This window comes from Musa acuminata, chromosome BXJ2-1 (assembly GCF_036884655.1).
Source record: "Musa acuminata AAA Group cultivar baxijiao chromosome BXJ2-1, Cavendish_Baxijiao_AAA, whole genome shotgun sequence".
In the NCBI taxonomy this organism is placed as follows: Eukaryota; Viridiplantae; Streptophyta; class Magnoliopsida; order Zingiberales; family Musaceae; genus Musa; species Musa acuminata.
In genome coordinates, this window is record NC_088338.1 from 10700074 (window position 1) to 10724777 (window position 24704).

The following is a 24704-nucleotide window of genomic DNA, read 5'->3' on the forward strand; positions in this document are numbered from 1 at the left end:
AGCTGGAGTCAACCAACTCTGGAGCAATGGATCACTCTAGAATTAAGAATGTTGAAAGCTCAGATTCTTTTGTTGGTGAAGCTGGTGATATGTCTTGTCCTTAGTAACTCATCTTGTCTTCCTTTCTGCCCCACTCCAAGACACCACCCCATTAATTCCATTTACAGTGATACTTAACTATCACTCCTTGTAGTGATGATTGCCTTGATCTCATTCATTTGATCATCTCCTGGATGATTACTCTGTCCCAGTGTTGGATGAACTCTACACCATGTCTCTCTGGCACTGCATGAATTCTACCCAGCTCAGGTGAGATGAAATCTAGAGTCGAGGCAAAAGATGAGCTTCGGCCTCATGGCTTTCCCAACACCATCATCAATGGGAATTGGCAGTCCTACTACTCCAACATCTTCTTGAGTGGACTTGTCACAGTAAGACAAAGTCACAACCTGATTAGTTCAAGATGAAAGAAGGGGTACGCTTGAGCCCAATGAGCTTACAACAGCTTGCAGCCTTGTCACAACTAGATTTTGTCAATCTTGATTCGATTGTATTACGTCCAAGTTCGTCTCATGTTAAAGCTGATCGAATCCAACCCGACCGAGTAAGATCAAAGCTAAACATTATATAGTTCGAATTCTAATTCAAAGCGAAATAATCAGATAGGAAATAGGTTTTGGACAGCAGAACAGAAAACAGAAGACAAAGCAATAAATCCCAAACAAGCAGATTGAAGAAGCGCAGCGCAGGTCCCGGAGAGCACTTAACAAGACGACAAGTCCATCCCCTTCTCTTCTTCTTTAACGTCATCAGATGCTGCCTTCCCTCTCTCTCTTCACCGGAACATCCGCAAAGCTGCTGCTGCTGCTGCTGCTTAAAGACCGATTTCCTTGACCGCAGCAGCCGCGAGCGAAAAAGCGGAGCGCACTCCACCAGTCCATCCACTCCACCACGTAGTACTTGGACCATATTTATTACACAGCACTTCTACAGTGCTGAGCCTTTTTTGTCGTTCCCTCCCATCTTCATCTCTCTCCATGATCCCCTCATATACACGTCCACCGGTTCCATTCTGTACCGGAAGCCGAATTCCAACCCTAATCACTGCAGAGCGAGCTAGAGAGAGATAGAGAAGGAGATGGGCCACAACTGGATCTCCTTCGCGTTGCCCCACATGGAGATGCTCCTCCGACCCTGCAGCTACGACCTGCAGGCCTCCGCCGCCGCCTCCTCCTCCTCCTCCTCCTCCTCGGACAACAACATCGGCGCTTTTGCCTACAGCTACCAGTACGTTCTTCCACCGGCCCCCGCCCCCTCGGAGCTGAAGATGGAGGTTCTCCTGGGAGGAGGCGTCGGCAGCGCCCCCCGCTCCGAGTTTCTGACTGCTGACGGTCGGGACGGGTCGTCGGCGGTCGTTCGAGGGGCCGGGGAGGTGGCCGCGCCGGTGGGGCTGAAGAAAGCGACGGCGTCAGCGGCCGCTGGCCAAAGGACGTCGGTCTACAGAGGGGTGACCAGGTAGTAGTTGATCAATATATCGTTTTACTCGCTTCTTCCTCTCCTCGTTATGCATGTTAACGTGTGATTGGCTCACCCGTGCGTGCGCGGGTGCCCGCGGTTTCTGCCTTCGCCAGGCACAGGTGGACGGGGAGGTATGAGGCGCACTTGTGGGACAACACGTGCAGGAGGGAGGGCCAGAAGCGCAAGGGACGCCAAGGTATTCGACTCCCTTCTTCTTCTTCTTCTTCTTCATGCCAATTCTCGTCGAGAATTAAGTAGATTTGGTATTGCATGCTTGTTAATTACCCCAGATTAGGATTATAAGTCGGCTTGTGATAGCAGTCGGCCACGTAAATATCAAACATATGATGAGTGCGCTCATACGTTGCGATGGATCCTTCCACATACGTAATTGATGGCTCGGGGCAGAGATAGATCGGCACTCGATAGTATCCATGATGGAAAACGTTGCGCAGTACCACAACATGGTACGGCCGGCCACTACAACGACGCCCGGATCTGGTTGCGCTTTGTCCGCAAGAGGCTGCCGCTTCCACGATAATCTAGTGTTCTGGTGCCATGAAACCAGCGGCTCTGTCTCTCGCAGTCACACATCCACCCTCCTTCACCTGGAGAGATCTCTAGGAAGACCTGAAACACCTATTTCTTCGGAAGAGAGTTCTGCTGTTTAGGATCCGGCATCAGAACAGTACATGCAATGACCTGTGCATGTGCATGGATCAGTAGCTGGGAAAAGTGTGATGCGAGCTGTAGGATCGATATCTCTTGCCGATCCAGTGATACTCGATGTGACAACACGCAGCTTTCATCTGCTTGGAAAAGAAGAATGGCGTCCTCTCATCGATGAAGAAGTACACTGATACCCCTTTTCAGTGGGGGGGCTTCTCGCATGTCAAATCTCCTGGCTCCCAGTATCTTTGACCGGAGCTCAAACCCAGCAAAGCTCCCATGAGTCACTGCAACAGACCGTGAATCAAATGCATTGGCCCCCTGGGCTCTCTTATGCGCTTGCCGCTGTAGCATTGCACTGCTTCTTCTTTCTGTCCTTGTGGCCAACTTAAGATTCAGATGCATTTGATCACCCAAAGGTCGTTCTTGTGAGACCCCCATCAATCGCACTATTGCTGATGATTCTGACATTACATGGTTGCATGTGCATTCAGTTCTTATTATATTGACACTATGTAAATAGTGGTGAGCCCATGGAGGTTAAACTATTGATGCATCAGTATACAGTCAAAGATGGATCACCAAGTTATGAATTCTGTTCTTAGGCTCCAGTTAAGAATGACCCATTGAAGCTGTCTGATATGCTAATCAAAGAACTACATTTAATTGTAAACTACAGTTTTGGAACTTACATGATGAGAACTCATGAGAATTGTGAGCTTTTGGTGTGTTTGCTATTCTGCTGATACAAGTTTTGTTTCATTTTGCATGTATGTGAATGTGCTCTGTTGGTCATATCTGTGGCTACTCTTCAGTGTATTTAGGTGAGATATACTTTTTCTTCTTCAAGTTATGTAAACACCAATTTTATATGAATTAGAATACCGATGAAACTTCGATACGATGACGCAGGTGGATACGACGACGAAGAGAAAGCAGCAAGGGCTTACGATCTTGCAGCTCTGAAATATTGGGGTCCTACTGCTGCGACAAACTTTCCGGTTGTCTCTCTGCTTCTGCTAGAATTCCGTCTGATTTAATCGGGCCTAGTATTAACCAAACACTGAAATTTTCATTACACTATATATCAACTTCTTTGCTTTATGGATTAGAGTACTCTTGTTGACTACTTTTAATTTAGGTATAGAATTCTTCAGAGAAAGATCATAATTTGGACTTCTCCTTTCATGTTCATCAACTCACGTTGCTTGCTCCTCCACTTCTTATCTTAAACCTTGGCAGGTGTGCATTTACAGCAAGGAGATTGAGGAGATGAAATGCTTGACCAAGCAAGAGTTCATTGCATCAATAAGAAGGTAAAAAAGCACACATTTGGCAGCCATCTTCCTAGAGAACTGCATCATTTCATATGCTTATCGAGTGTCTCTTGGAATTGTTCAGAAGAAGCAGTGGATTCTCAAGGGGTGCTTCTATCTACAGAGGAGTGACGAGGTGAAGACTCTGTGCCCATGCAATACCAAAATTACTACTGCAAATGTGTGTTTAAGGCAATTGCTTGTGATTTATCAGGCATCATCAACATGGCCGGTGGCAAGCAAGGATAGGTCGTGTTGCTGGAAATAAGGATCTTTACCTTGGCACGTTTGGTGAGCTTATTCGATTGTCTACGTTTGCTGAACACTGTTTTCTATCTTGTTTCCATCCTTAATCCAAAAATTGTTGTACAGCAACGGAAGAAGAAGCTGCAGAGGCGTACGATGTGGCGGCAATCAAGTTTCGCGGCCCAAACGCTGTCACCAACTTCGAGCTCAGTAGATACGACATGGACGCCATCGCAAACACTGATCTTCCGATCGGAGCACCCGCCAAACGGATCAAGCAGACTCCACAAGCCAACGATGACCAGCTTCCTTTTGATAGATCGGGCAATGGACAACATCTCAGCAGCGTGCCGCCGCCCCTCCTACATAACCTCGTTCAGCTTCACTGCCCTCCTGGCTTCTCGCCCGGTCTGACATGCTGCAATTTAGAAGAGAATGACGCCGTCGATGCCTGCAGCCAAAACTTGTTCTTCCTCACCGCGAATGATCGGCTCAAGAACCAAGTTATCAACATGCAACCGGAGAGGGCTGGCAATCTCCAACTGAGACACCTTACTTCCCAGTAACGCAGCCAGCTGACTGCAGTGCGGAGCGAATCCATGCAATTTTGTAGAGCAAGTGGTGCTATAATCAATGCGACATGGATCTGCTCGTAGGCAAGTGATTTGTATGTTGTTAATGAATCAGATCTGGAAGCACACTCAGCTGGTTGAGATCATTAATCTACTGTAATTTTGAATGACAATGTGCAACTGTGGATTGACTGCTGTTGAATCTGGCACACTCAACTCAGTCAATGGCACGCATAAGGGAGTCGATGCCTGCTATTCCATCAGCATTCCTTTTCGTTTCGAAGAATGGAGCACAGCGCTGTTGCAAAGATGCCGTAGGAATCGGTGTTTAGCGTGCGGTGGTCGTTAAGTCTTGCATCGGTTGCGTCCTATCGTGTAAGTCGCGAGTTAAGGCGTGGCTGGCATTCGCAGGCCGGTTCGAACCGGGTTGGGCCGTCTAAAAACAATCTATGATTTGTACTTCAAATTTCATTTGACATATTTGTAATAATAATTTAATTGTTTTGAGTTAGTAATTTTATATAATAAAATGTTGATCTTTTATTTATTTATTTTTTTTATGATGTTAATAGTTATAATTTTGATTTATCCTCCACTTTGATGTGATATACTTATTTGTCATTTACTATAGTATTAACTCTTTTATTAATAAATTTAAAAAGGAAATCGTGACTTAAGTAGCGACCTGGGCTCGGAGGAACGAGAAATTTCTCGAGGAAGAGGAGACCCAGCCGTTACTCCTCATCATCGGGTCCGACCGTAATAGGCGGCGCTTGAGAATGGCGCTGGTGGCGAAGTACTGGATGCGGCTTGTCGCTGGCGGGGGAGGCGGCGCTGCCGCCGTTCCTCCGCTGTTCCTCCACCGTCTTTCTGCTGTCAGACCATACCACCCGGCCGTTTACGAAGGTACGATATCTCCGAGCCCGCCGCGATGGTTTTGGGTTTAGGGTTTAGGGTTCTGATGATGATTGGGTGACTGTGCTGGCGGCGCAGTCAAGGTGGGGATCCCGGAGTTCTTGAAGGCGGTGGGTAAGGGGGCGGAGGCGCACATAGCAAAGCTGGAGGCCGAGATCGGGGACTTGCAGAAGCTTCTCGTTACGCGAACACTTCGCCTCAAGAAGCTCGGCATCCCTTGCAAACATGTAAATGCCTCTTTATCTCCTCTTATTCTCTTTCAAGTTTATTATTGTAGTTCTCGATTCCTTTTTTACCCCGTCTCTATCTGCAATATTGTGTTATTAGTAAATTACAAAACGGAAATAGATAGTGTGGGAAGAGCTTTACAGGATTTCAGTGCCCCATCAAGAAAGGTGTCTAATTGTGTAGTTTGCTGCTGAATGAGTTAAGCCAGCTAGGTTGAAAATGTTCTTCTTCATGGAGTAGATGTTTCTACTTTCCATAGGCCGAGAGAGGATTGCCATTCTAAAATCAGTTTAAAGATTATAAACCATAATTTTGTTAACAGTTAGAATCTCAGGACTATCTTCTTCCATAAAAAGGTTGTGGCTTGGGTTTTTATTGTTAAAATAGCTATTATGCTATGTTTTGTCTTTGGTGTTTAGTGGTGACGATGGGTCCAAAGCGCCCCTCTTTTGTGTATCGTTGACTCTTTCTGTAGTGAAGGAGATGATTTCTAGAGCGATGGGTAATTTTAATTTTGCTAGTGGGCAAATATATTGTGGGCTACCTTACATTGGAAAGCTAAGAAATCAATGTGTTGGCATCAGGGCTGCAGCAGAGGCTTCATGACATATTCGATAGTGCAGTTGAGGTCCCTTCTGAGGTGGAATATGTGGAATCTATAATAGGGATTGGCAACTACAAAAATATTGGATGATGAATATTAAATAAATGGTGAATCATGACTATAAAAAAAAACTGTCAAATTCAAACAATAAATTAGTGAGATGCAGTCCGAAGTCAACTTCGTCTATACCCAAACTACCTATATTTGTGTGAGTTAAGCAACAACTTGAAGGAAAATAAAGTCAACTTTTCAAATGCCATACTGTAATTGCTAGTTGCACGCTTCCTCCTCCTTTGTCTATATGATTAGACATGTTTGTTCCACTTATATTAGTTATGCACTGTTGTTGGTAATGATTAACCTTGTTATATTGTATCTATACCAATCTTTTGAGTATTCCTTGTGCTAACTCAAACGATTCTATTCTTCTCAATTTATTTCACGTGCATTGTTTTTTGTAGTATTACATAGGTATTAAGGAATTTGGATCTTGTTGTGGTGTTTTTTTAAACTTTGGATGGCTCCTAATAAAATTTTTACCCTTAGATTCTTTATGTATATGTTATATATATTTTGTGTAGTATTCTTCTGATTTGAAAGTTCTTCTAAGTTAAGCATGGTGTTTACTTGATTATTTTTCATATATGTTTAAGATCTGTATCAACTGCACTATATCTGTATCTGTGAGTTAAGCCTTATATATTTTGTTTTGTTATGCATAATCTTTGAATGACAAATATCATGATATTCCTTTGTGTTATTCTTATATTGTAAAATACACCAAACTTGAGCACCTTTTTACTAATGAGTTCCTTAAGTTGTATTTGACAGGTACATGTTTGTAACATTAATATTTAAGTGAGAAATTATATTTTGTATGTATACTTATAGGTTTATTATAGTGGCATTCCTCTGATTCTGACCCTTCCAATGAGGGGAAATGTTGAATATTGATGGAAATTAAGACACTTCTCATGTGACCTACGTCAGACATGCTAACATGTTTTTTAGTTATGCAACTAGCATGATATTTGTTCCATAAATATTATAGTAGATTGCCTATTACTTCAGGGTGTTTTTACTATGGTTAACCTTGATAATTTGTTTTGCTACATTTCATATCATGATTTAGTTTTTTTTCTAGATGATAAATTCAAACACAACTATACCTATAGTGCTTAACTCATGGATGCAAATACATATTGCATAGTCCACTTAAGACAAGTTCTATATGAATTTTAAATATATTCATATACCGTATATCAAATGTTGTTCTTAACCATATAGAATAATCATTATACTTATTTAGAATTTAAGATCAAATGATACTAGACAAAATATATTCAAGGAATTTCTGTGACTTGAATAATATTATCCCAAATTGCGAAGGAGCAATCTTAACATTGTGTCGAGACTGTCTTTATATGTAGTTTACAATAATGAATCTTATAATTTTTTATTTAAATATTTTAATTTTACAAATTAAAAAAGTTAGTTAGTTATGGAAGTCCAAGAAGAATAACCTCACATGCACTGTGTGTTTGTGGTGTAGATTTGATTTCTGCAATTGTCCTGTGCTTTCACAGTTTCAGACAATGAAGATCACAACTTGAATTCGGTTGTCCTGCACTTTCCTTTGATACTTTCAGTTAATGCAGGCTGCAAACCGGAATTCGTGGATGTGTAAATCCGAGACCATACATAGGTGTGAAATCATGTAGCCTTGATCAGTTATATTGCAGCAAAAGGTGGTAGAAGAGTTGGTTCATAGAAGAGTTGAGGTGGCTTTCTGTACAAGATGTTGGATGAGTTAAAGGGCTAAATGGCTAACTGAAATTGCTGGGAAGAGATTAGATTTCAGGTTGTCGGTCAATTGTTTTGTCTTTTTTGTCCCTAATATTTATAGAATGAAGTATGCTCTATGCAAGAAGCATTTGCCGTCATAGTGCTGTTACATGATTGAGTGCAGAAAATTTGAGTTTTTTTAGTCTAATCCTGATGAGATAATCTTAAATTTAAAATTTAGTTGTCTAATGTGGACCCGAGTGAGACTGTTGTGGTTTACGGAAATCGTATGTACATTCAATTAGCAAAATAGATGGAACACTACCAGAAGTTAGGAAGCCCCATGCAGGTGCTTATTTTAGTTCGCCACCTTGAATATTCTGATGTTAATAAGACACTGCAGAATAAAAAAATTGAACTTTGGTTACCTTTTGTTAGTGGAATTCCCACTATCTGAATATGCTTGTACATAGTTGAATTTCAACTAGGTTGTTTATAGATTCTAATGATTTTCACTAATTTATGTTTGCCTTTGATGCAGAGGAAATTGATTCTCGAATATACACACAAGTATAGGTTGGGGCTTTGGAGGCCTCGAGCTGGCTCTCCAAAACAATCAGCTTAACTTTGATTCAGAAGCCAAAAAAAGGGGGGTGATGCTCGCACCTGTTGATTATCATGATAATCGTATTGGGAGAATGGTTTTGCATGAACATAGATGTTGACTTGAGTACTGATTTGTTGAAATATTTTCTTCCAAATGAAAGAACATATATCTGTTTGCTAATTAGCATCGGAATGCTCAACAATAATATTCAGGTGATTTTATCACTGAACCTCCTTTGTGTTTTAATACTGTGAAAGCAAGTTATCAGTTCTGTGCTTAACTTTGTGATTGTTAGTGAACATGTCTATATGATTGTTGTATTGTGTTGCATGTGATCATAAACACTGAATGTGTGATTTAGATAATTTTTGAGTACTGTTGTTATGGTTTCTTACACCAATTTGTGGACTTTGCGACTTGTTTATCACATTGTATACTTGTAGGATTATAATATCACAAGGACAAGACAGATTTTGTGTTGCTTTATCCAAAAGTTGATAAATAAGTTACTGGTGGAGGCTTCATATATGTTAGATTTCTGAACCACTAGTTTGTTCGTTCTTATAGGTGTGTTGGACATAATAATGAATCAGTCTTATGAGATGATTGTTACTTCTTTGATTTAGAAAATCGAAGATGAAATTTAGGGCAGAGTGGCAGAGATATATAGTCACCAATCTGACTTGTTTAATTGTGTTATGCATGACTTCAATTATGCAAGTTAGAATATAATTGTTCTCCATCTAAGTATAGATCATATTACCATATAGTATTGTGATTATCATATATTGCCATCATGCAATATAGTCAATCTTGCTAGGTAAATTACATATTAATTTTTGTAATTAGTTACTTTTAGTATCTTAGTGTCTACACTTTAAAAATTTATATTGATATCTTTATAGTTATGAAACTAAAATATCTAAGTTCATTTATCCTAATGTCGTCAGTTTTACCAACGGAAACATAAAGATAAAAAGATATATTTAACGTTCCAATTGGTAGTGGTGGACGGTACCATCAATGGGGGTCGCAAGTGGTTGTTGTGGATAAAGAGAATGACGATAAGAAAATGCCGACGTAGTCGTTAAGCGACGAAAGGGTCGCTTGGCATCTGCATCAACGTCGACGTAGTTGTCAAGTGACAAAAAGGTCGTTGATGTAGATGCTAAGTGGCGTCGTTCTATATTTGCATCGACGCCGATGCAATTGATAAGTGATGTTGCTTAACATATGCATCGACGGTCCTTTCGTCGCTGGGCAACTATATCGACGTCGACATAGATATAGAGTGACGAAAGAGACACTCATCAATTGCATCGACGTAGATGCATAACGACCCTCACCTCTTGTCATTGTTTTCATCATCCACAATAACCACCCCCAGCGATGTTGTTATTTGCCACCACCAATTGAAACGCCACTAATTGAAATATTAATATTACCTTTTTACTTTTTTTTTAATGTTTTCGTTAGTAAAATTGATGTCATTAGGGTCGTTTGGCATCTGCAGATGTCGAGTGACGAAAGGGTCGCTCAACATCTGCATCAACGTCGTCGTTATTACAATACCTGTGCCCTGCCGCTGCGCGGTAGTAACAATAATAGATATTATGAAGTTATTACTAAGTCCTATTTTTGGGAGCTCTAGCAAAAAGATCATAGAAATAATATGTAGATGCTAAGCGATATCACTCTGTATTTGCATCGACATCGATGCAATTGTTGAGTGGTGTTGCTTGACATCTACATCGACGGTCCTTTCATCACGTAACAACTACATCGACGTCAACGTAGATTTAGAGCGACAAAAAAGCCACTCATCAACTACATCAATGCAGATGCATAATGACCCTCACCTCTTATCATCGTTTTCATCATCCACAATAACCACCTCTAGCGATGTCATTATCTGCCACCATCAATTGAAACGTCATCAATTGAAATGTTAACATTATTTTTTTTAATTTTTTAATATTTTTATTAATAAAATCGATATCATTAGGATAAATAAACTTAAATATTTTATTTTTACACTTATAAAGATATGAATATAACTTTTTTAAAATGTATGAATCGAGATATTAAAGGTAGCTAACTGTAATTAACCCTCTCATAGGTGAGTTTATGCTTTGTTTGTTGTAGTATCAACCTTTCTACTGAAGGTATAACTTATGTATATGTAAATACAAACATGCTTCAAAAGAGGTTTTTGTTTAGTAAATAATAAAAGATGAACATAAGATAGACGGACAAAATCTTTATCTTAATAATAATAATAATCTTATTATTATTATTATTATTAATGATGATAATAATAATGATGATGATGATAATGATAATGTTGATATCAACTTGTAATAATAATAATAATAATAATAATAATAATAATAATAATCTCTAGTCTTCCTACTCATCTAGTTTAAGCGGATATTACAGATGTGGGTATTAAAGAAAAAGTGAGTTGCAAGCAAGCAAAGTGTATCAATTTCAATTACTAGTGATGTCATCTCGAGTTATGATCTGAATGAGCAACAGAACATCTGAGTGCACGCTTCTCAGTAATATGCTTTCCTTCTCCATTTAAGTTCAAAGGGGATTGATTGCTTGAGGTGACTTGACGATTGATGTTTCGTGAGTAGGTGACGTAAAGGACACAGCTCGGGCACAGTTAACCGTGTGACAAAAGACTACGAGAGTAACACAGAAGGGTCATGTACAGGAATACTATCTATGTTCATATATACATGAGCAGATTGGAAGAGACGTACCATTCAGCTGTTGGTCTCTGCACACATGATCGATCGAGCTCATCCCATCGAAGGATTTGCATGGTTTCGCTCTCTCAAGCTTCCAGATCTATTCCTCGTTGCTTTGTTGTGCTCATCATACCCGGACGCTGGTTCGACATCGCTGCAGCAAGAAACGATACTGACATCATGAACTTGCATACATGAAATGACTTTGTATGATTTGGTGCAATTGTTTGGGGGCAAACCAATAGTTATCCACTTGTGCCGAACACGAGCAATCAATATTGGAGTATTATTGAAGCATGACATTCTCCAATTGTATGAATTAAAAGACATGAGTATGAATCAAACTTTAATCATGGCATGGTTGCAGCAATAAAACTTGTCATTGTATCAACTAAAATAGCACCATTCCATAGAAGCCGGAAATCTGCCTTCCACCAAGAAATACTATCAACAGAATGGTTTCAGAAAACAGACTCCCAAGCCATCTCATAGTAAATTTTAGTCGAATAAACTAAAGGATTCGAGGCGCATACTTGGGAGACATGGAGGTGGATGCCTTAGGAGTATTTCCTGATGCATTCTTGTAGAAGTGAATAGAAATCAACCCGCCCCTTGTTTCTACGGAGGATTCGGGGTGACCATTGGATCTGCCACTGGAGCTGCCGCTAGGAAGAACTCCTGCGAAGAAACACAAACTCTTGCAGTAATAATTGCAGTCTAATCAGTAATAAGCCACAAACTCCAAGTAACATGAATGACGACGAATCACAATCACTTGTCAAGAATCAAGATCGCTGTATCTTAGTTTATGTGATCATGTCATGCTTTGCCAATGTCTTGAACAAACCATTCCATGGCCATATTGCAATTGTCTATTAGTGTCGTGATCAGATGCGAAGCACAAGGCATTTTAAGACCCCAGTCATATGATATGCAACTGGGGAATGGTGTGATGCATGTAATATCATATACACAAAAACATTGCAACGAATGTAAATCTCCACTACAAGATTCTAGAATCAAGATCACTGTATCTTAGTTCCTATGTGATCATGTCATGCTTTGCCAGTGTCTTGAGCACACCATTCCATGACCATATTGCAATTGTCTATTAGTGTCGTGATCAGATGCGAAGCACAAGGCATTTTAAGACCTCAATCATATGATGTGCAACTGGGGAATGGCGTGATGCATGTAATATCATATACACAAAAACATTGCAACGAATGTAAATCTCCACTACAAGATTCTAGAATCAAGATCACTGTATCTTAGTTCCTATGTGATCATGTCATGCTTTGCCAGTGTCTTGAGCACACCATTCCATGACCATATTGCAATTGTCTATTAGTGTCGTGATCAGATGCGAAGCACAAGGCATTTTAAGACCTCAATCATATGATGTGCAACTGGGGAATGGCGTGATGCATGTAATATCATATACACAAAAACATTGCAACGAATGTAAATCTCCACTACAAGATTCTAAAACTACCATCTTTAAAACCATTCATACTTGATAAATTATAATAATAACTGCTTCATTCGGCCAATAACGGCACAGAACAACACAACTAAAACTCAAGATCAAGCTTCGCTGTTTTAGAACAGACTGGAGCATGAACTAAATCAAACCTGGAAGAAGATTGGTGAATGTTAGCCACACCAAACATGAGCTCAACATTGAACACTTGTTATAAAGTGGAATACTTGTTACTAGGAAATTGATGTTTCTTTCTCACATCATGCAACGTGAATAGGCATGTAAATGAATAATTCACACTAACATGGAACTTCTAAATATCGGCAAGTTAAATGTACTTTTGTGTATGATATGGGCAACTTCTAAATATGGGCATGTCAACAGTGTGCTTTTAGTTCCAGTAAATGTAAGTAGTGTAAGTAACATAGACAACTCGAGGAGAACCGCCAAGTTGGAACAGAGGCCAACCATCCATTACTTAGTAGAAGATGCGATATAGTGTGAAATTCAAGACTCTAATAAAGTTTGATGATATGTTATCTACTCCCCATGGCATTATCAAATTATATCAACTCCTAATCCAACACACTGTCAACTGGAATCAAGGTACCTTGCCACATTATAACAAGGATGAAAAGAATGGTGATAATCAAGGCCCACAAGTTGCCGTTAATACGCGCAGAATTGGCATCCTTAACCTTTTTCTTCATCCGCTCGATCCTAGCTCGCTTCATCATTGCAATTTCTGAGATCTCCTTCATCAACTTCTGGTTGGTCACATCCAAAGGCGGAGAGTTGGGTGGCCGAGGTGGTTTCGGTGGCTTCTTGCACCCCTTCTTTTTTGTTGTCTCAAGTCCAACCTTCTTCTCCAAGAGGCCCATTTTTGCCTCTAGTCCAACACTCCTATCCCCCAAGGCTTCCCCATCTATGAGAGGAAGCTCCACAGAGCTAGATGCACTATCCCCCAACCTTACTACTCTTTCTCCTTTTATCGGCCCATCAATACTGATGAAGCTACTCCACACCCTACTCAACATTCCATTGTCCTGTCCGGCACTACACCATGTATCTTTTGATCCTTCCTGTTCTCTTATCACGGAATTCTCACCACCCTCTAAATCAAAAACAAGTTCTTTTTCTCTTGAACTATTCTTATCCATGATGACCCCAATTCCAGCTTTCTAGTCAAGTATAAAGTGTGCGTGTCAAAATATCCATCATCTCATTAATATTGAGTATCCACAGCCTAATATCTATCTGTTTGCTAGCATCTGTAACTATAAGAGAACACTTCGTCCGCTTCAAAAAAGAAACGGAAAAACCATCTTCCTGCAACCAAGAAAGAGTTCAAAATAGATCAAGTCCACCAGCAAAGGATCCACCATCATCAGCTGAAAACAAGAAACCAAAGGTAGATAAGGATCTGATCGAAGAAAACAACCAACGAGCTATTATCCATGATAGCCGAGTCATAGAATTGGTACCTTTCTGATCAAATATGAAGTGCCTATACCAAAACATCCATCGTCTCAGTAACATGGAGTATTCACAGCCCAAATATCCATATATTTGCTGGCATCTGTGCGAGAACACTTGGTTTACTTCAGAAAGGCCATCTTCCCGCCACCAAAACAATTCCAAAGATATCAAATTCGCCACCAAAAATCCGCCTTTTTTCAGCTGATAACCAAAACACAATAAAACAACCACCGACCTACAAATGCAGCTACTGATTCTTCAAGGCAAACCTAATGATCTTCTTCATAGTTACGGACGCCACTGCATGATTCTTTTTCTTCTGCTTTCGGAAAAGAAAATTAAAAAATAACTTTGCATGCCAAGAAAACGCCGATTTTGCGAAATCCGACCTAAAATCCATCAAACACGATCAAATCAAAGCATATCAACGGCCTTACCATCAAGCCCAAGCAAGCAAGAGTTCCAATCGAGTCCAACCAAGAAAGAGCCTGCGGATAAGGGGATAAGAGCGGATTTAGGGTTTTGCTGACGAGAATCGGAGGGTTGGTGAAGCTGAAGCATCGGAATAGGGAAACACATAGGAGCATAGTATAAAGCAGGATAAATCCAACATATGTTGACGAAGACCGCGAAGGAAACCGAAGGGGGGCGAAGAGGCCGAGGTTTTCTGTTGATTATATAATAGTAATAATAATAATAATAATAATAATAATAATAATAATAATAATAATAATAATAATAATAATAATAGAAATGGGAGTATCAGTTAATCTTTCCTACTCCTTATATTCATAAGAATATTATATAATTATGTAATATGATACTTATAATAGTATTAGAAATAATGTTAAATTGATAAGGATATTTTTGCTTTCAATTGGGAAACATCCAATTCTTAACATCATCTCTACATTTATGATGGGAGTGGAAAAATTGAATGCAATAATATAATTCAAGAAAACCCACATGTCATTGGAAAAGAGTCACTCTCTGATTGCAATCGTGATTATTATCACACTATGACTTTTGATTAAATGAGTAAGGTAAGAGGACCAATGAATATAATCTTACTATATAAATAAATAGATTATTTTCAGAACTTGATGATGGATCACATGGGAAAGGAATAGCTCAAGCATGATGCAAGTCAAACCCTCTCATAAATTTTTGATTCAAATAATCAACCACCTACCTAATGTGGCAGAGACCTCACTTTGTATGGACAAGGAAGGTCCATTGTGAATATGAATTATCATATAATATTTGGAACTACAAGTGTCAAACACATTTAATTGGATCTATATGATGTTTGGATGCATATGTGCCAAAACCGCTTGAGCCTAATTCCTAAACAATGGATATACTATATACATAGGTTGAAAGACTTGTGAAAGGATGCAAACTCTTTTCTTGAGACCTTATCTACAGACTATTGCATGTCAACATCATTGGTTGGAGACGAGCCAAACTTTTTTAAGTGCAATGCATATGCTTTTAGAATGGTTGAAAGATACCAAACCTTGATGATGTAGTAGTAGCATTTTGTAACAAAGGTATCAAGTATCAAAGATCTTTACCAACATCTGTATTTTACAAGTACAAAGCATTCAGTTAAATTGTGAATTCACAACAACATGTTCGATACATTGAAGAAGCTTTAAGGGATGAATAAAACATTTCAGAATATGTGAAAAAAAGGGTAGAACGATATAAAACAGTAATAAATATTGAACAACAAATGTAAAGAAAAGAAATAACATGAAATAAAATACGCAGAAAATACTGTCTATAAATTATTCATCCTGGGGGCTCAAGTCACTGCTAAGTGATTCACAGACATTACAAGTAAAACTAGTGCACAAGAGCACATCAGGAATTTAAAAGGTTTTATTAATCCAACACTGTTTATCGTGGGTACAAAATTCGCTGCACATCTGATGAGCTATGAGCGATGAAAGAAGACAGAACCCGAATAAAAACACAGTCAGACTTCAAAAACAGAGAAAAGCAGCATCAATACTGACAATTTCAACGGAATATAAGATGATTCTCCCAGAAATCTCCACAATCAATCTATGATATTAGAAATTGACTTATGTATGTGCAGCCAAAGACTTTGATCAAAAGGCTCACTTGTGGCTGAATCTGGTGGCAAAAACAACGGGGCAAACACAAACCAAACTGATTGCAGGTAAATCTTTGTTGGTAAGCTTGCACATCCACATAACACTAACATCCAGCAGGCATAGCATGTACCTAACGGGCACCTAGGTTAGGTGCCATGAACACATCAACTTTGTAGCAGTTGGCACCAAAACTGTGAACTAAATGATACACCCATATGTCTCTAGTCACCATGCAAAAATCACAAACAGCATGTTCATGATCATATTATCCGAAACAATGGCCATAACAGGCAAGACAACTGCAGGCTGCCCTGATTTCCATCCTTTATCGGTATTATATGACTTCATGCCGACATAACCTTTTCCTTAGTTAGTACCAAAAAATATTACCGACTCAGAGAGTTTCTCTACATGCGTAAAGAAGTGTTGATTAGACTACATCTAATCAAAGAACCAACGATAGTCTCACTACCAGCAAGATACATATCTATCTCATGTCAATGTGATGAACCCTCCATTCCAAGGCAAATGCATTTCTTGAAGTATCTGAAATGCAAACTGCTGAATATTGCAGAAACAGTTAAGACTGTAGAACAGTGGATCCTTAAACCTCAAAGATAAAGAGACTGGAAGCTTACCACAGAATCAGAAATCTTTTTAACTTGAATTTCCATATTGCACCCTGAAAATTTGGCCACAAAGTATTAGGGCAAAAGTACAGTCAGATAACCAATGACATCCATCATATAACTCTCAAGTGTCGGACATCATCGATTTTGCATGCACTGACATCTAACAGAAGCTTTCCAATTTGAGAGCCGGTCAATATTCTGACCCGAGCACTTACCTCACAAGCTAGAGCCAAAAACAATAACTTCGTCCTTCCAAAGGTAGATAGACAAAAGGTATCACGTTGAAAATAATGTTAAAGCATGATTCTAACTTCCTTTCCAACTTTGAAACAATCAAATAGAAAAGATCAACTCACCACCAGATACAATCCTGATTAGTATCGACCATACGCATTCCCAAAATCTTCATGCCTCTGACGCTGTAATTCACCATATGCCTCATGTGGCCTTGGAGCTGAATAGTTCTCACCAGGGTATTGGTATCTATTTGTGGAATCCATATGTAAACTAGACCCAAGATACTGCATATTCCTGGTAGACAGATCATACTCAGCCAAAGATGGTTGGTTATAGGCAGTCTGACGTGCTTGTTGCCGCCTTTGGATATCAAGCTGAAGAAATTCTTTCCACTGCTTCCTGTGCATACCCCTCATAATAGCCAGCTTCTTCATGTAATCCTCCCTCAGCTGTCTAATGCACTGCATTCATGGAAATAATGTGTGCTAAATCTATATTCGGTCGATTAACCTCAACAAAGTTACGAAGAGGGCTACTACAAAACCGTAAACCACTAATATTAACAGCTGTGTATCTCCATTAACAATAGTGTAAAAGAGACCCATCAATCTGTAACATCCCATGGTAAACTCACAACATTAGTCAAGAATGTTGTGCAACTACGACTTCAACAGCAGATGTGGAAGTTGAACATAATTTGAGATACAAGTGGAAGTTGACTGGTTACCTTTTCAGGGAGAATACAACAAAAGGGAAAAGAGAGGAAAACAAAAGAATTTTGATCCAGCAGTTAACCAGGTTTTTGATATTATACAGACAGCCTGATGCTCATGGCCATGTCTACTGAGACAGCTTTTGAAAATCCAATTAACAGAAGTGGTTCTTCAAAATGATTAAATAGTGCTCCTGTTAAATCATATCACTGTTGACCACTGAATCAAGAAACATTATCTTCTAGCCAATCATGAGATCCTTATTTGATCAGCACTCTGCACAATAGACGTAACACCTCTGCACCACCTATGCAATGAACAATGCTTGCATATCCAAATGCAACCATGCGATAGAATGTTGAAACTAGAAATTGGTTCCACATTATTCCTAGACTCTATGCCAAGAGCACACTACAAGCTTCCAAAATATGTACAATTGAAAACCATAGGATACTTTCCACATCTCTATTGCTTCAAATGATACACCTAATCCATAGTTGACCACCTTCCACATACCAAGATGGGAAGTGAATAATCCAGTCTAACCTCGGAAACAAATGTTTAAGATCTTTTACATTCTTATCCTTTAAGGTGAAAAACCCTTTGGGCAATCCCATCTTCGAGTAACTTGCGTTTATATCAATTAGAAGGGCCAACAGATTGATAGGATATTTAGTTATCACCATACATAATAATGAAATATTCAAAGGTACAACCTGTAGGCACTTGTGAAAACAGTTCGAGGCTTCAAGCTTGTTCTCAGATATAGAGAAAGATCAAACACAATTTTAGATACATCACAATTGAAACTGGAAGAGCATAAACTGGAGAAAATGCTGACTTTCCAAAACTGAAGTAGAATATAGCATACGTTTCAACAGATGAAAGAAAATGTTGCCTACAAGACTAATAGACCAAGATTCATAGGGAAATGATGCAAGTGTGTCAAGTGAGTGGGATTTAGTTGCAGCCTAGTAAGTCTAGTTTATGTCTTAGTCAGAGTTAATGTTAACCTAAGTCTAGCTTTTTCTACACCCATATTTTTTTGTTTGGAACTGTTCAAACACAAAGATAACAGTATCCAGTCATTGCACCCTAAATTCTATTAACAGACCTGAAAATCCAAAATCACTCAAATTTATAAAAAAAAAAGAAAGAATGCTCATAATAGACAGATTATGCAACATAAGCCTACAGGCTGTAAACCCAGGGCAACTTTTTTTAATAAAGTGAGTTGTCTCCAACTTAGATATTGAGCAGAGAGAAAGAATTAGTTGAGAAAATAACAAAAAAGCATTAAGTTAATTAAAATTCTATTAAGCATTAGTGTAAAATCGACTTCATCACGTATCAAAGTAAACTGAAAATCAAAATTTGTACATTCCACTGAAATGTCAATTTTTCTCATCTTTCCGGTAAGGTTCACATGAGTGAGATCAGCCTAAAGATTTGGAACCAGGTTGACAAAAAAAATAAATCCAAACAATAAAAAAAGTATCAACAAACAAAAAAAAACGTTATGACCAGTAAAATTTTATATATTTATTTTGAACATCCAATCTCAACTTAAAATATAAGATTTTTTTCCTACGGTTCACGGGGATAGTTAGGGTCCTCTCTAAGTATTTAAGGACCTTGCTCACCTCAGACCATTCATTTTAAAAGTGAAATATTGGACCTCAGCTGAGAGTTATGGTTCCTATAAACAAATTAAAAAGATGTGAAAATTGGAGCATGGTTCATAAGTCCATGTGTTGGTATGCTGGTATGTACTAAATATATACTGGTCTGGCACAAATTCTTTGAATTCACATGAATATATGCAATATAACAAAAACACATTTATTGGTCATATGAAGAGAAGAAAAAATTGTCTGGTTTTTGAACTGTTTAACTCTTTTCCTGATCCTATTATCAAGCTCTGATTTTCAGTCAGTTTCAGCTGAAAGATGCAATATAGAAATCAGTCATGACCTTTCTATTAATCCAATGTTGCAAAATGTTCAATGCTGAACCTGAGGGACCAATTGCTGCATAAGTACTTTCAACAGCTAATCTTCTGACATATGGCAAAATAATTAAAAAAAACAAATAGCAATTCTTAGCAGCACGTGCTCACTGACAACACCTGAGAAAACTATAAAGAACAAGCTGATAGCTGCTTCTGTAGTTAAAAAATCTTTCTACATGCATTAGGAGTTTAAACATAGCATGACAGAAAAAGGAAAGAAAAAATTCACATCATTTATTTAGTGCATTAGACAAGTTTAAATAGCATTTAATAAATGGAGATGGGTTAAAATTTCCAACTATCATGTTATGGAACAGTTGTGAACATGTATGACATGTTTGTAGTATCCTAGCATTTCCAGAGAAGTAATTATTCATGGATAAACTCTACAAGCATATAGTGGCATTGTCAAAGTAAACATATGACATGAAGGTAACCATCCATGAGCAATGCAAATTAAAGCTAAAGGAGTGCTCAAAGGAATATTCACATTCATCAGGAGTATAATTTTATTTACTAATGACAAAGACACCACTTAGGTTCCAAGGATCTTCACTTAGCAATAAAAACAACATCAACGAGGTTTCTATCTGTTGCATAGCAAAATATAAAGTTAAGACTATACCTCACGGTGCTTGTAATTCTCTTCATCCTCTTCTTGATCATGTATCCTTCCAATCTCCATAATCTCCTTCTTAAATTCTGATTCAAGTTCTTCTAAGTATCGAGGGTAGTTAGAAAAGTCAAACTTATGCTCAGAGTGGGAATCCATTCTCTGTCTCTCAATATCCCAGCTGTGGTCATGCATTGAAGTACGATGATTGCGTCCATCATATGATTTAAATGCATCACGACCAGAAGTCGAATGGAGAGGAGATTTTGATGGTGCTGGACGGCCTTTTCCTCCTCCATTAAAGTAAGCTTCGTATATGAAGAACATGTAAGCTATTCCAGACTATAAATCCAGATGTCTAACGTAGATTAATGCTTTAACTGGAGTCTACATGATGTTTAAAGGAAGGAATGATGCCAGAAAGATGCAGAAACATTGGGCCTAGCTAAACCACAAAGTCTGGATATTCTTTCGATATACCTATTTGCACTCAATAAATCAGTCTGACCCAGAACCATGCAGAAAATCACTTCATAATCGGACTCATAAAGGTTGAACTTACCTCTTGCTCCACAAGGACAAATAGACAATCACTTCTTGATGAAAAATAGGGTAGTTTTTTCTAGGGTCATCAGATTAAAGACAAAAAAACTAGCAGATAGGAAACTATATGCCAAGCCCCAAACTGTTGATCGACAGTAGAAGTTTCACTTAAGGCCCTACCTCGTGGAGAGCCCCTAGACATTTTACGCAGCTCTTGACGTACATTATCATTTGCGGGCCTTTCCCGGTTAAAACCCCTGCCTGGGATGCGCGACGTGCTTCTAGGACTAGAATGAGATCTCTGAGATTCAGAGCGTCTTAATTGAGAACCTTTGGGACTTCCATCAAGTGATCTGGAGTCATATCTGTTTGAATTACTTGGACTTCTCTTTCTATCCTTACCATCCTGAATCACTTTATGCACAGCATCTACACCTTTTGCCAAAACTAATCTATCCCTTCCACTGACAAACAGAAACTTCTCATCCATTTTTATCTTACATCCAATATCCTTTTCAATTTGATTTATCACCTTATCAGAGAAAAGAGCTCTCACATTCTTGTCTCTTGCTGGAACTCTTTCAAAAAAATCTGTGGATTTACGATTTGCTCCAAGAGTAGATGGGCATCCCTGCAACAGAAACAAACAGGTAGGACAGACAAGCAGAAGGTCTAGCTATTCTAAGAGGTTATAAAAAATAAAGTTGAGGTGATAGCAGACTCTACTCTTCGAGTATGAAAAGCACATGCACCTAGCAATCTCAACCTTTATGAAGCTGTAACATACCATGCAAAATAACTAAAAGAATCCATTACAAAGATAAAAAATCTAGCAGTATCTTAAAAAAACCTTGTCACCTTTAATGGATAATAATAAAAAAAAGAAAAAAACTCCAATAACATATTTATATATCCATACAGAATCAAACTTCCTGTTGTTTCTTTTACCAATTCATACAATCTAAACTGGCCATCCCAATTTTTGTCTTTTACTGTTATTCCAATAAGAAAAATACATTTGGTAATAACCCAGTGAATATCACTAGACAGAACAAAAAAATACCATTTTCTTAGCAATTTTCGTGTCATGTGTCCTAGATCAATTGATCCTCCTGAAATTTCCCACATAATATTGATGCTACAGTACTATACAGTTGGTCCTTCTGTAATCACCAGTAAGCTACAGGACATAATTACTGTATTGACAGAGAATCTACAAAAGTGTTTGGCTGATTTTCATAAACATTTCTACAGTTTTAACACATTTTCCATAGCATCATTCAGAGAGACTCAAGCTGCAAACTAAGTAAAACATGAAACAAAGAAAATTTGGAGATAATAAGCCAAGAAATATTGTTAATACTTCATCAGAGTCTCATATTCACTGTGAATCTAGAAAACCCATTTATCAAAACTATGGATCTAAGGAGAACCTAGACCAACTCTTTTAAAGTAGCCAAGCCATTAACTAATTCATGATTAACTTTTTCACAAATCGGCAAGAAGAGCACATCATCAACCAAATTTCCTTGGTGCTTCTATAAAAAAGTGCCTGTGCAATAAGAGGTCACCTTCACCATGATCTCACCTACACCAACTCTTACCTTCTTATGGATGGGATTTCTTACAATATTGTCTCATAAACAATACTAGATTTACCTAAAGATGAGTGTCTTTGCTGCATATCCAAGTTGCAGAACACTCGGTTTTATATGCCTATGCTCAACATAAACAGTATGTAGATATGTTTCTTAAATAAACTAAAATTTAGGTCTAACATCATACAATAAATCTAAGATTTCTATTCTGCAGAACATCATATGATAAATCTAAGAACCATGTTCAGCAGTTGGGTTCCCTTACAGCCATGTGGTCGAACGGATATGCTTCCAACGGCACATATGCATACATACCTGAGTAAAATGACCCCTCTCTCCACAGATCTTGCATATCATTTCTTCATCTTTTCTTTTCTTCCAGTTCCTTTCAGTCGCCTTGGCTTTAGCCTCCCAAACCTTCGCCTCTCTGCTCGTAAAATCAGTTGGTACAGCATTAGGATCTCGAGGCTCATCTTCCTCATCAGATGGACTACCAGAAAAGGGCCTCTTGTTTGTATCTCCTTTTGGTGTGGCAGAGTCAGATTTTGAACGCAGAGGACCAGCATATTCCTTCCCATAAATTTCATCAAAAAGCTCACCATCTATTTCAGGGCTTGGTTGTCTATCCATTTTGACAAGCCAGCAAAACAACTAATGCCTGCATCCCAAACAACGGAAACTAAATTTACATAGCCAAAAAGCCATTTACCATACTTGGAATTTGTTTGCTCTGATGATCATTGCATGTCTTTGATAGCCTATAAGACTATGTCATTCACTCGAGGGAAGCTTGTGCAACAAACATAATGTAGTACAAAACACTTTTGATAAAAAAATAAATAAGAGACTAAATTCTTTGCTTTAGCTATTAATCTCATTGGCAGGGACGAGTACATTACAGAAATTGCTTAACATTTGCAACTACCAGGACCGATTGTTTGAACTACAATTCTAAGAAACATACTATTATGTCACCGGTCAAAGTCTAGCATGTTCCTAGCAGTCTGCAGTGATGGTCTTATACTTTAAGGATATCAGAAAAGCAATTAGCATATGAAAGTAGCAACCAGAGGTTTCCTTTTTCTAAAATAATTACGAACAAAATTTCTTGAACAACCACACTTTGCCGTGCTGTGAACCCAAGGTGACAGATTGGTAACTTACTAATATTTCTTGATACTGGTGTAGACTATCTTGAAAAGCTCTAAATGAGAACAATGTTTGAACCAAAAAAAGAGTTAGATATATAATGCATAATAGGCTTCTAAAAAGCTATAGTTCATATGTGCTACTCATCTACTCATAACTCCAGGTTTGGTTTCAAAAACCGAGTCATACATGATCCAGGTAACCTCACAGCAACGCCTCATGAACCAAGAAAGATAACCATATCAGACGATCCAGGCAACGACGACCAAGCACGACCCATGGAGGAGGAGACGGGAAGAGGCGAATCGAACTGACCCAATCCTTTCGACGACGACAGCGTTTGAGCCGCAAATGGCGAGCACGACCGATAGGGATCGGAGGTCGTCGAAACGAAGGGCAGAGAAAGCTAAATCGGAAACCCTAGGCGTCGGGGCTTCGCCATGCTCGTCACGGTCATCTTAAAGCGGAGCGGTGACGACACGAGACAGCAATCTCTCGTCTCGCGCATCGGGAGATATCGGCGGGCATACCGATCACGACCGTCCAATGATACAATGGACGGTCCATATTTGTTGTTGAGATCCACCTGTGTTTCCAAAGAAGCCCGGCCCGGTGGTAGAAGAGTCAGAGCCGGCCCACCAACTAATTGGCCTTTTCACGGCCCAAATATTTTAATGTAATCTCTGGGATTATCAAAAGCGTATATAGAAGATTATACAAAGTAAGAATATACAAGTATTATATCTAGAAATTTAAAGGACTCTTTCAAAGATCATGAGATTTCAAGAGCGAAAGATTTATTATGACATGATGACCTATTTTACTTGTTTTTTATCTTATGGGATTTTAAAAAGGCAATTATAATTAAATTATGTTTTATGTTGACTTGAATTATCTAATC

General features: G+C 38.7%; 4 protein-coding genes across 9 annotated transcripts; 2 read left to right on the top strand and 2 right to left on the bottom strand.

Annotated features, from left to right (window-relative positions):
* Window positions 1-766: 766 nt before the first annotated feature.
* On the top strand, window positions 767-4658 carry LOC135598095 (AP2-like ethylene-responsive transcription factor AIL7). Its single transcript, XM_065091622.1, has 7 exons — window positions 767-1515; window positions 1632-3011; window positions 3100-3188; window positions 3430-3503; window positions 3589-3639; window positions 3718-3794; window positions 3876-4658. Exons 2-7 carry the CDS (start codon window positions 2966-2968, stop codon window positions 4313-4315), a joined length of 777 nt encoding a protein of 258 aa, XP_064947694.1. The 5' UTR covers window positions 767-1515; window positions 1632-2965; the 3' UTR covers window positions 4316-4658.
* Window positions 4659-5024: 366 nt separating this feature from the next.
* On the top strand, window positions 5025-8740 carry LOC135598892 (uncharacterized). The gene is made up of 3 exons (XM_065093336.1): window positions 5025-5227; window positions 5315-5463; window positions 8395-8740. Exons 1-3 carry the CDS (start codon window positions 5101-5103, stop codon window positions 8476-8478), a joined length of 360 nt encoding a protein of 119 aa, XP_064949408.1. The 5' UTR covers window positions 5025-5100; the 3' UTR covers window positions 8479-8740.
* Window positions 8741-10924: 2184 nt separating this feature from the next.
* On the bottom strand, window positions 10925-14829 carry LOC103997004 (uncharacterized). Of its 2 annotated transcripts, XM_065093337.1 has the most exons (7): window positions 14619-14829; window positions 14417-14500; window positions 14187-14318; window positions 13313-14093; window positions 11753-11897; window positions 11232-11373; window positions 10925-11150 (listed from the first exon to the last, which is right to left on the bottom strand). In XM_065093337.1, the coding sequence occupies exons 4-6, from the start codon at window positions 13860-13862 to the stop codon at window positions 11271-11273; spliced, it is 798 nt and encodes a 265-aa protein (XP_064949409.1). In that variant the 5' UTR covers window positions 13863-14093; window positions 14187-14318; window positions 14417-14500; window positions 14619-14829; the 3' UTR covers window positions 10925-11150; window positions 11232-11270. The 2 variants fall into 2 exon arrangements, with proteins under 2 accessions (XP_064949409.1, XP_064949410.1); XM_065093338.1 differs by having other exon boundaries at window positions 13313-14031; window positions 14187-14500.
* A 1221-nt stretch (window positions 14830-16050) lies between these two features.
* LOC103996982 (uncharacterized) lies at window positions 16051-24273 on the bottom strand. Of its 5 annotated transcripts, none has more exons than XM_065093343.1 (7): window positions 24119-24273; window positions 22970-23312; window positions 21237-21687; window positions 20526-20821; window positions 17296-17637; window positions 16946-16989; window positions 16051-16865 (listed from the first exon to the last, which is right to left on the bottom strand). In XM_065093343.1, the coding sequence occupies exons 2-5, from the start codon at window positions 23282-23284 to the stop codon at window positions 17314-17316; spliced, it is 1386 nt and encodes a 461-aa protein (XP_064949415.1). In that variant the 5' UTR covers window positions 23285-23312; window positions 24119-24273; the 3' UTR covers window positions 16051-16865; window positions 16946-16989; window positions 17296-17313. The 5 variants fall into 5 exon arrangements, with proteins under 5 accessions (XP_064949415.1, XP_064949414.1, XP_064949413.1 ...); XM_065093342.1 differs by having other exon boundaries at window positions 16051-16868; XM_065093341.1 differs by having other exon boundaries at window positions 16946-17637.
* Window positions 24274-24704: the final 431 nt, after the last annotated feature.

What these genes read in the sequence shown, in the direction of transcription:
- LOC135598095 (XM_065091622.1), top strand. Translation starts at nt 2,966, where the DNA reads ATGTGCTCTGTTGGTCATATCTGTGGCTACTCTTCAGTGTATTTAG. An exon ending in CTGCTGCGACAAACTTTCCG is followed by an intron (nt 3,189 to 3,429) that starts GTTGTCTCTCTG and finishes AAACCTTGGCAG; the next exon opens with GTGTGCATTTACAGCAAGGA. An exon ending in TTCATTGCATCAATAAGAAG is followed by an intron (nt 3,504 to 3,588) that starts GTAAAAAAGCAC and finishes GGAATTGTTCAG; the next exon opens with AAGAAGCAGTGGATTCTCAA.
- LOC135598892 (XM_065093336.1), top strand. Translation starts at nt 5,101, where the DNA reads ATGGCGCTGGTGGCGAAGTACTGGATGCGGCTTGTCGCTGGCGGGGGA. An exon ending in CCACCCGGCCGTTTACGAAG is followed by an intron (nt 5,228 to 5,314) that starts GTACGATATCTC and finishes CTGGCGGCGCAG; the next exon opens with TCAAGGTGGGGATCCCGGAG. An exon ending in TCGGCATCCCTTGCAAACAT is followed by an intron (nt 5,464 to 8,394) that starts GTAAATGCCTCT and finishes CCTTTGATGCAG; the next exon opens with AGGAAATTGATTCTCGAATA.
- LOC103997004 (XM_065093337.1), bottom strand. Translation starts at nt 13,862, where the DNA reads ATGGATAAGAATAGTTCAAGAGAAAAAGAACTTGTTTTTGATTTAGAG. An exon ending in CCTTGTTATAATGTGGCAAG is followed by an intron (nt 11,898 to 13,312) that starts GTACCTTGATTC and finishes GTTTCTTCGCAG; the next exon opens with GAGTTCTTCCTAGCGGCAGC. An exon ending in TCCACCTCCATGTCTCCCAA is followed by an intron (nt 11,374 to 11,752) that starts GTATGCGCCTCG and finishes TTCTTGCTGCAG; the next exon opens with CGATGTCGAACCAGCGTCCG.
- LOC103996982 (XM_065093343.1), bottom strand. Translation starts at nt 23,284, where the DNA reads ATGGATAGACAACCAAGCCCTGAAATAGATGGTGAGCTTTTTGATGAA. An exon ending in AGAGGGGTCATTTTACTCAG is followed by an intron (nt 21,688 to 22,969) that starts GTATGTATGCAT and finishes TTTCTGTTGCAG; the next exon opens with GGATGCCCATCTACTCTTGG. An exon ending in GTCTAGGGGCTCTCCACGAG is followed by an intron (nt 20,822 to 21,236) that starts GTAGGGCCTTAA and finishes TCATATACGAAG; the next exon opens with CTTACTTTAATGGAGGAGGA.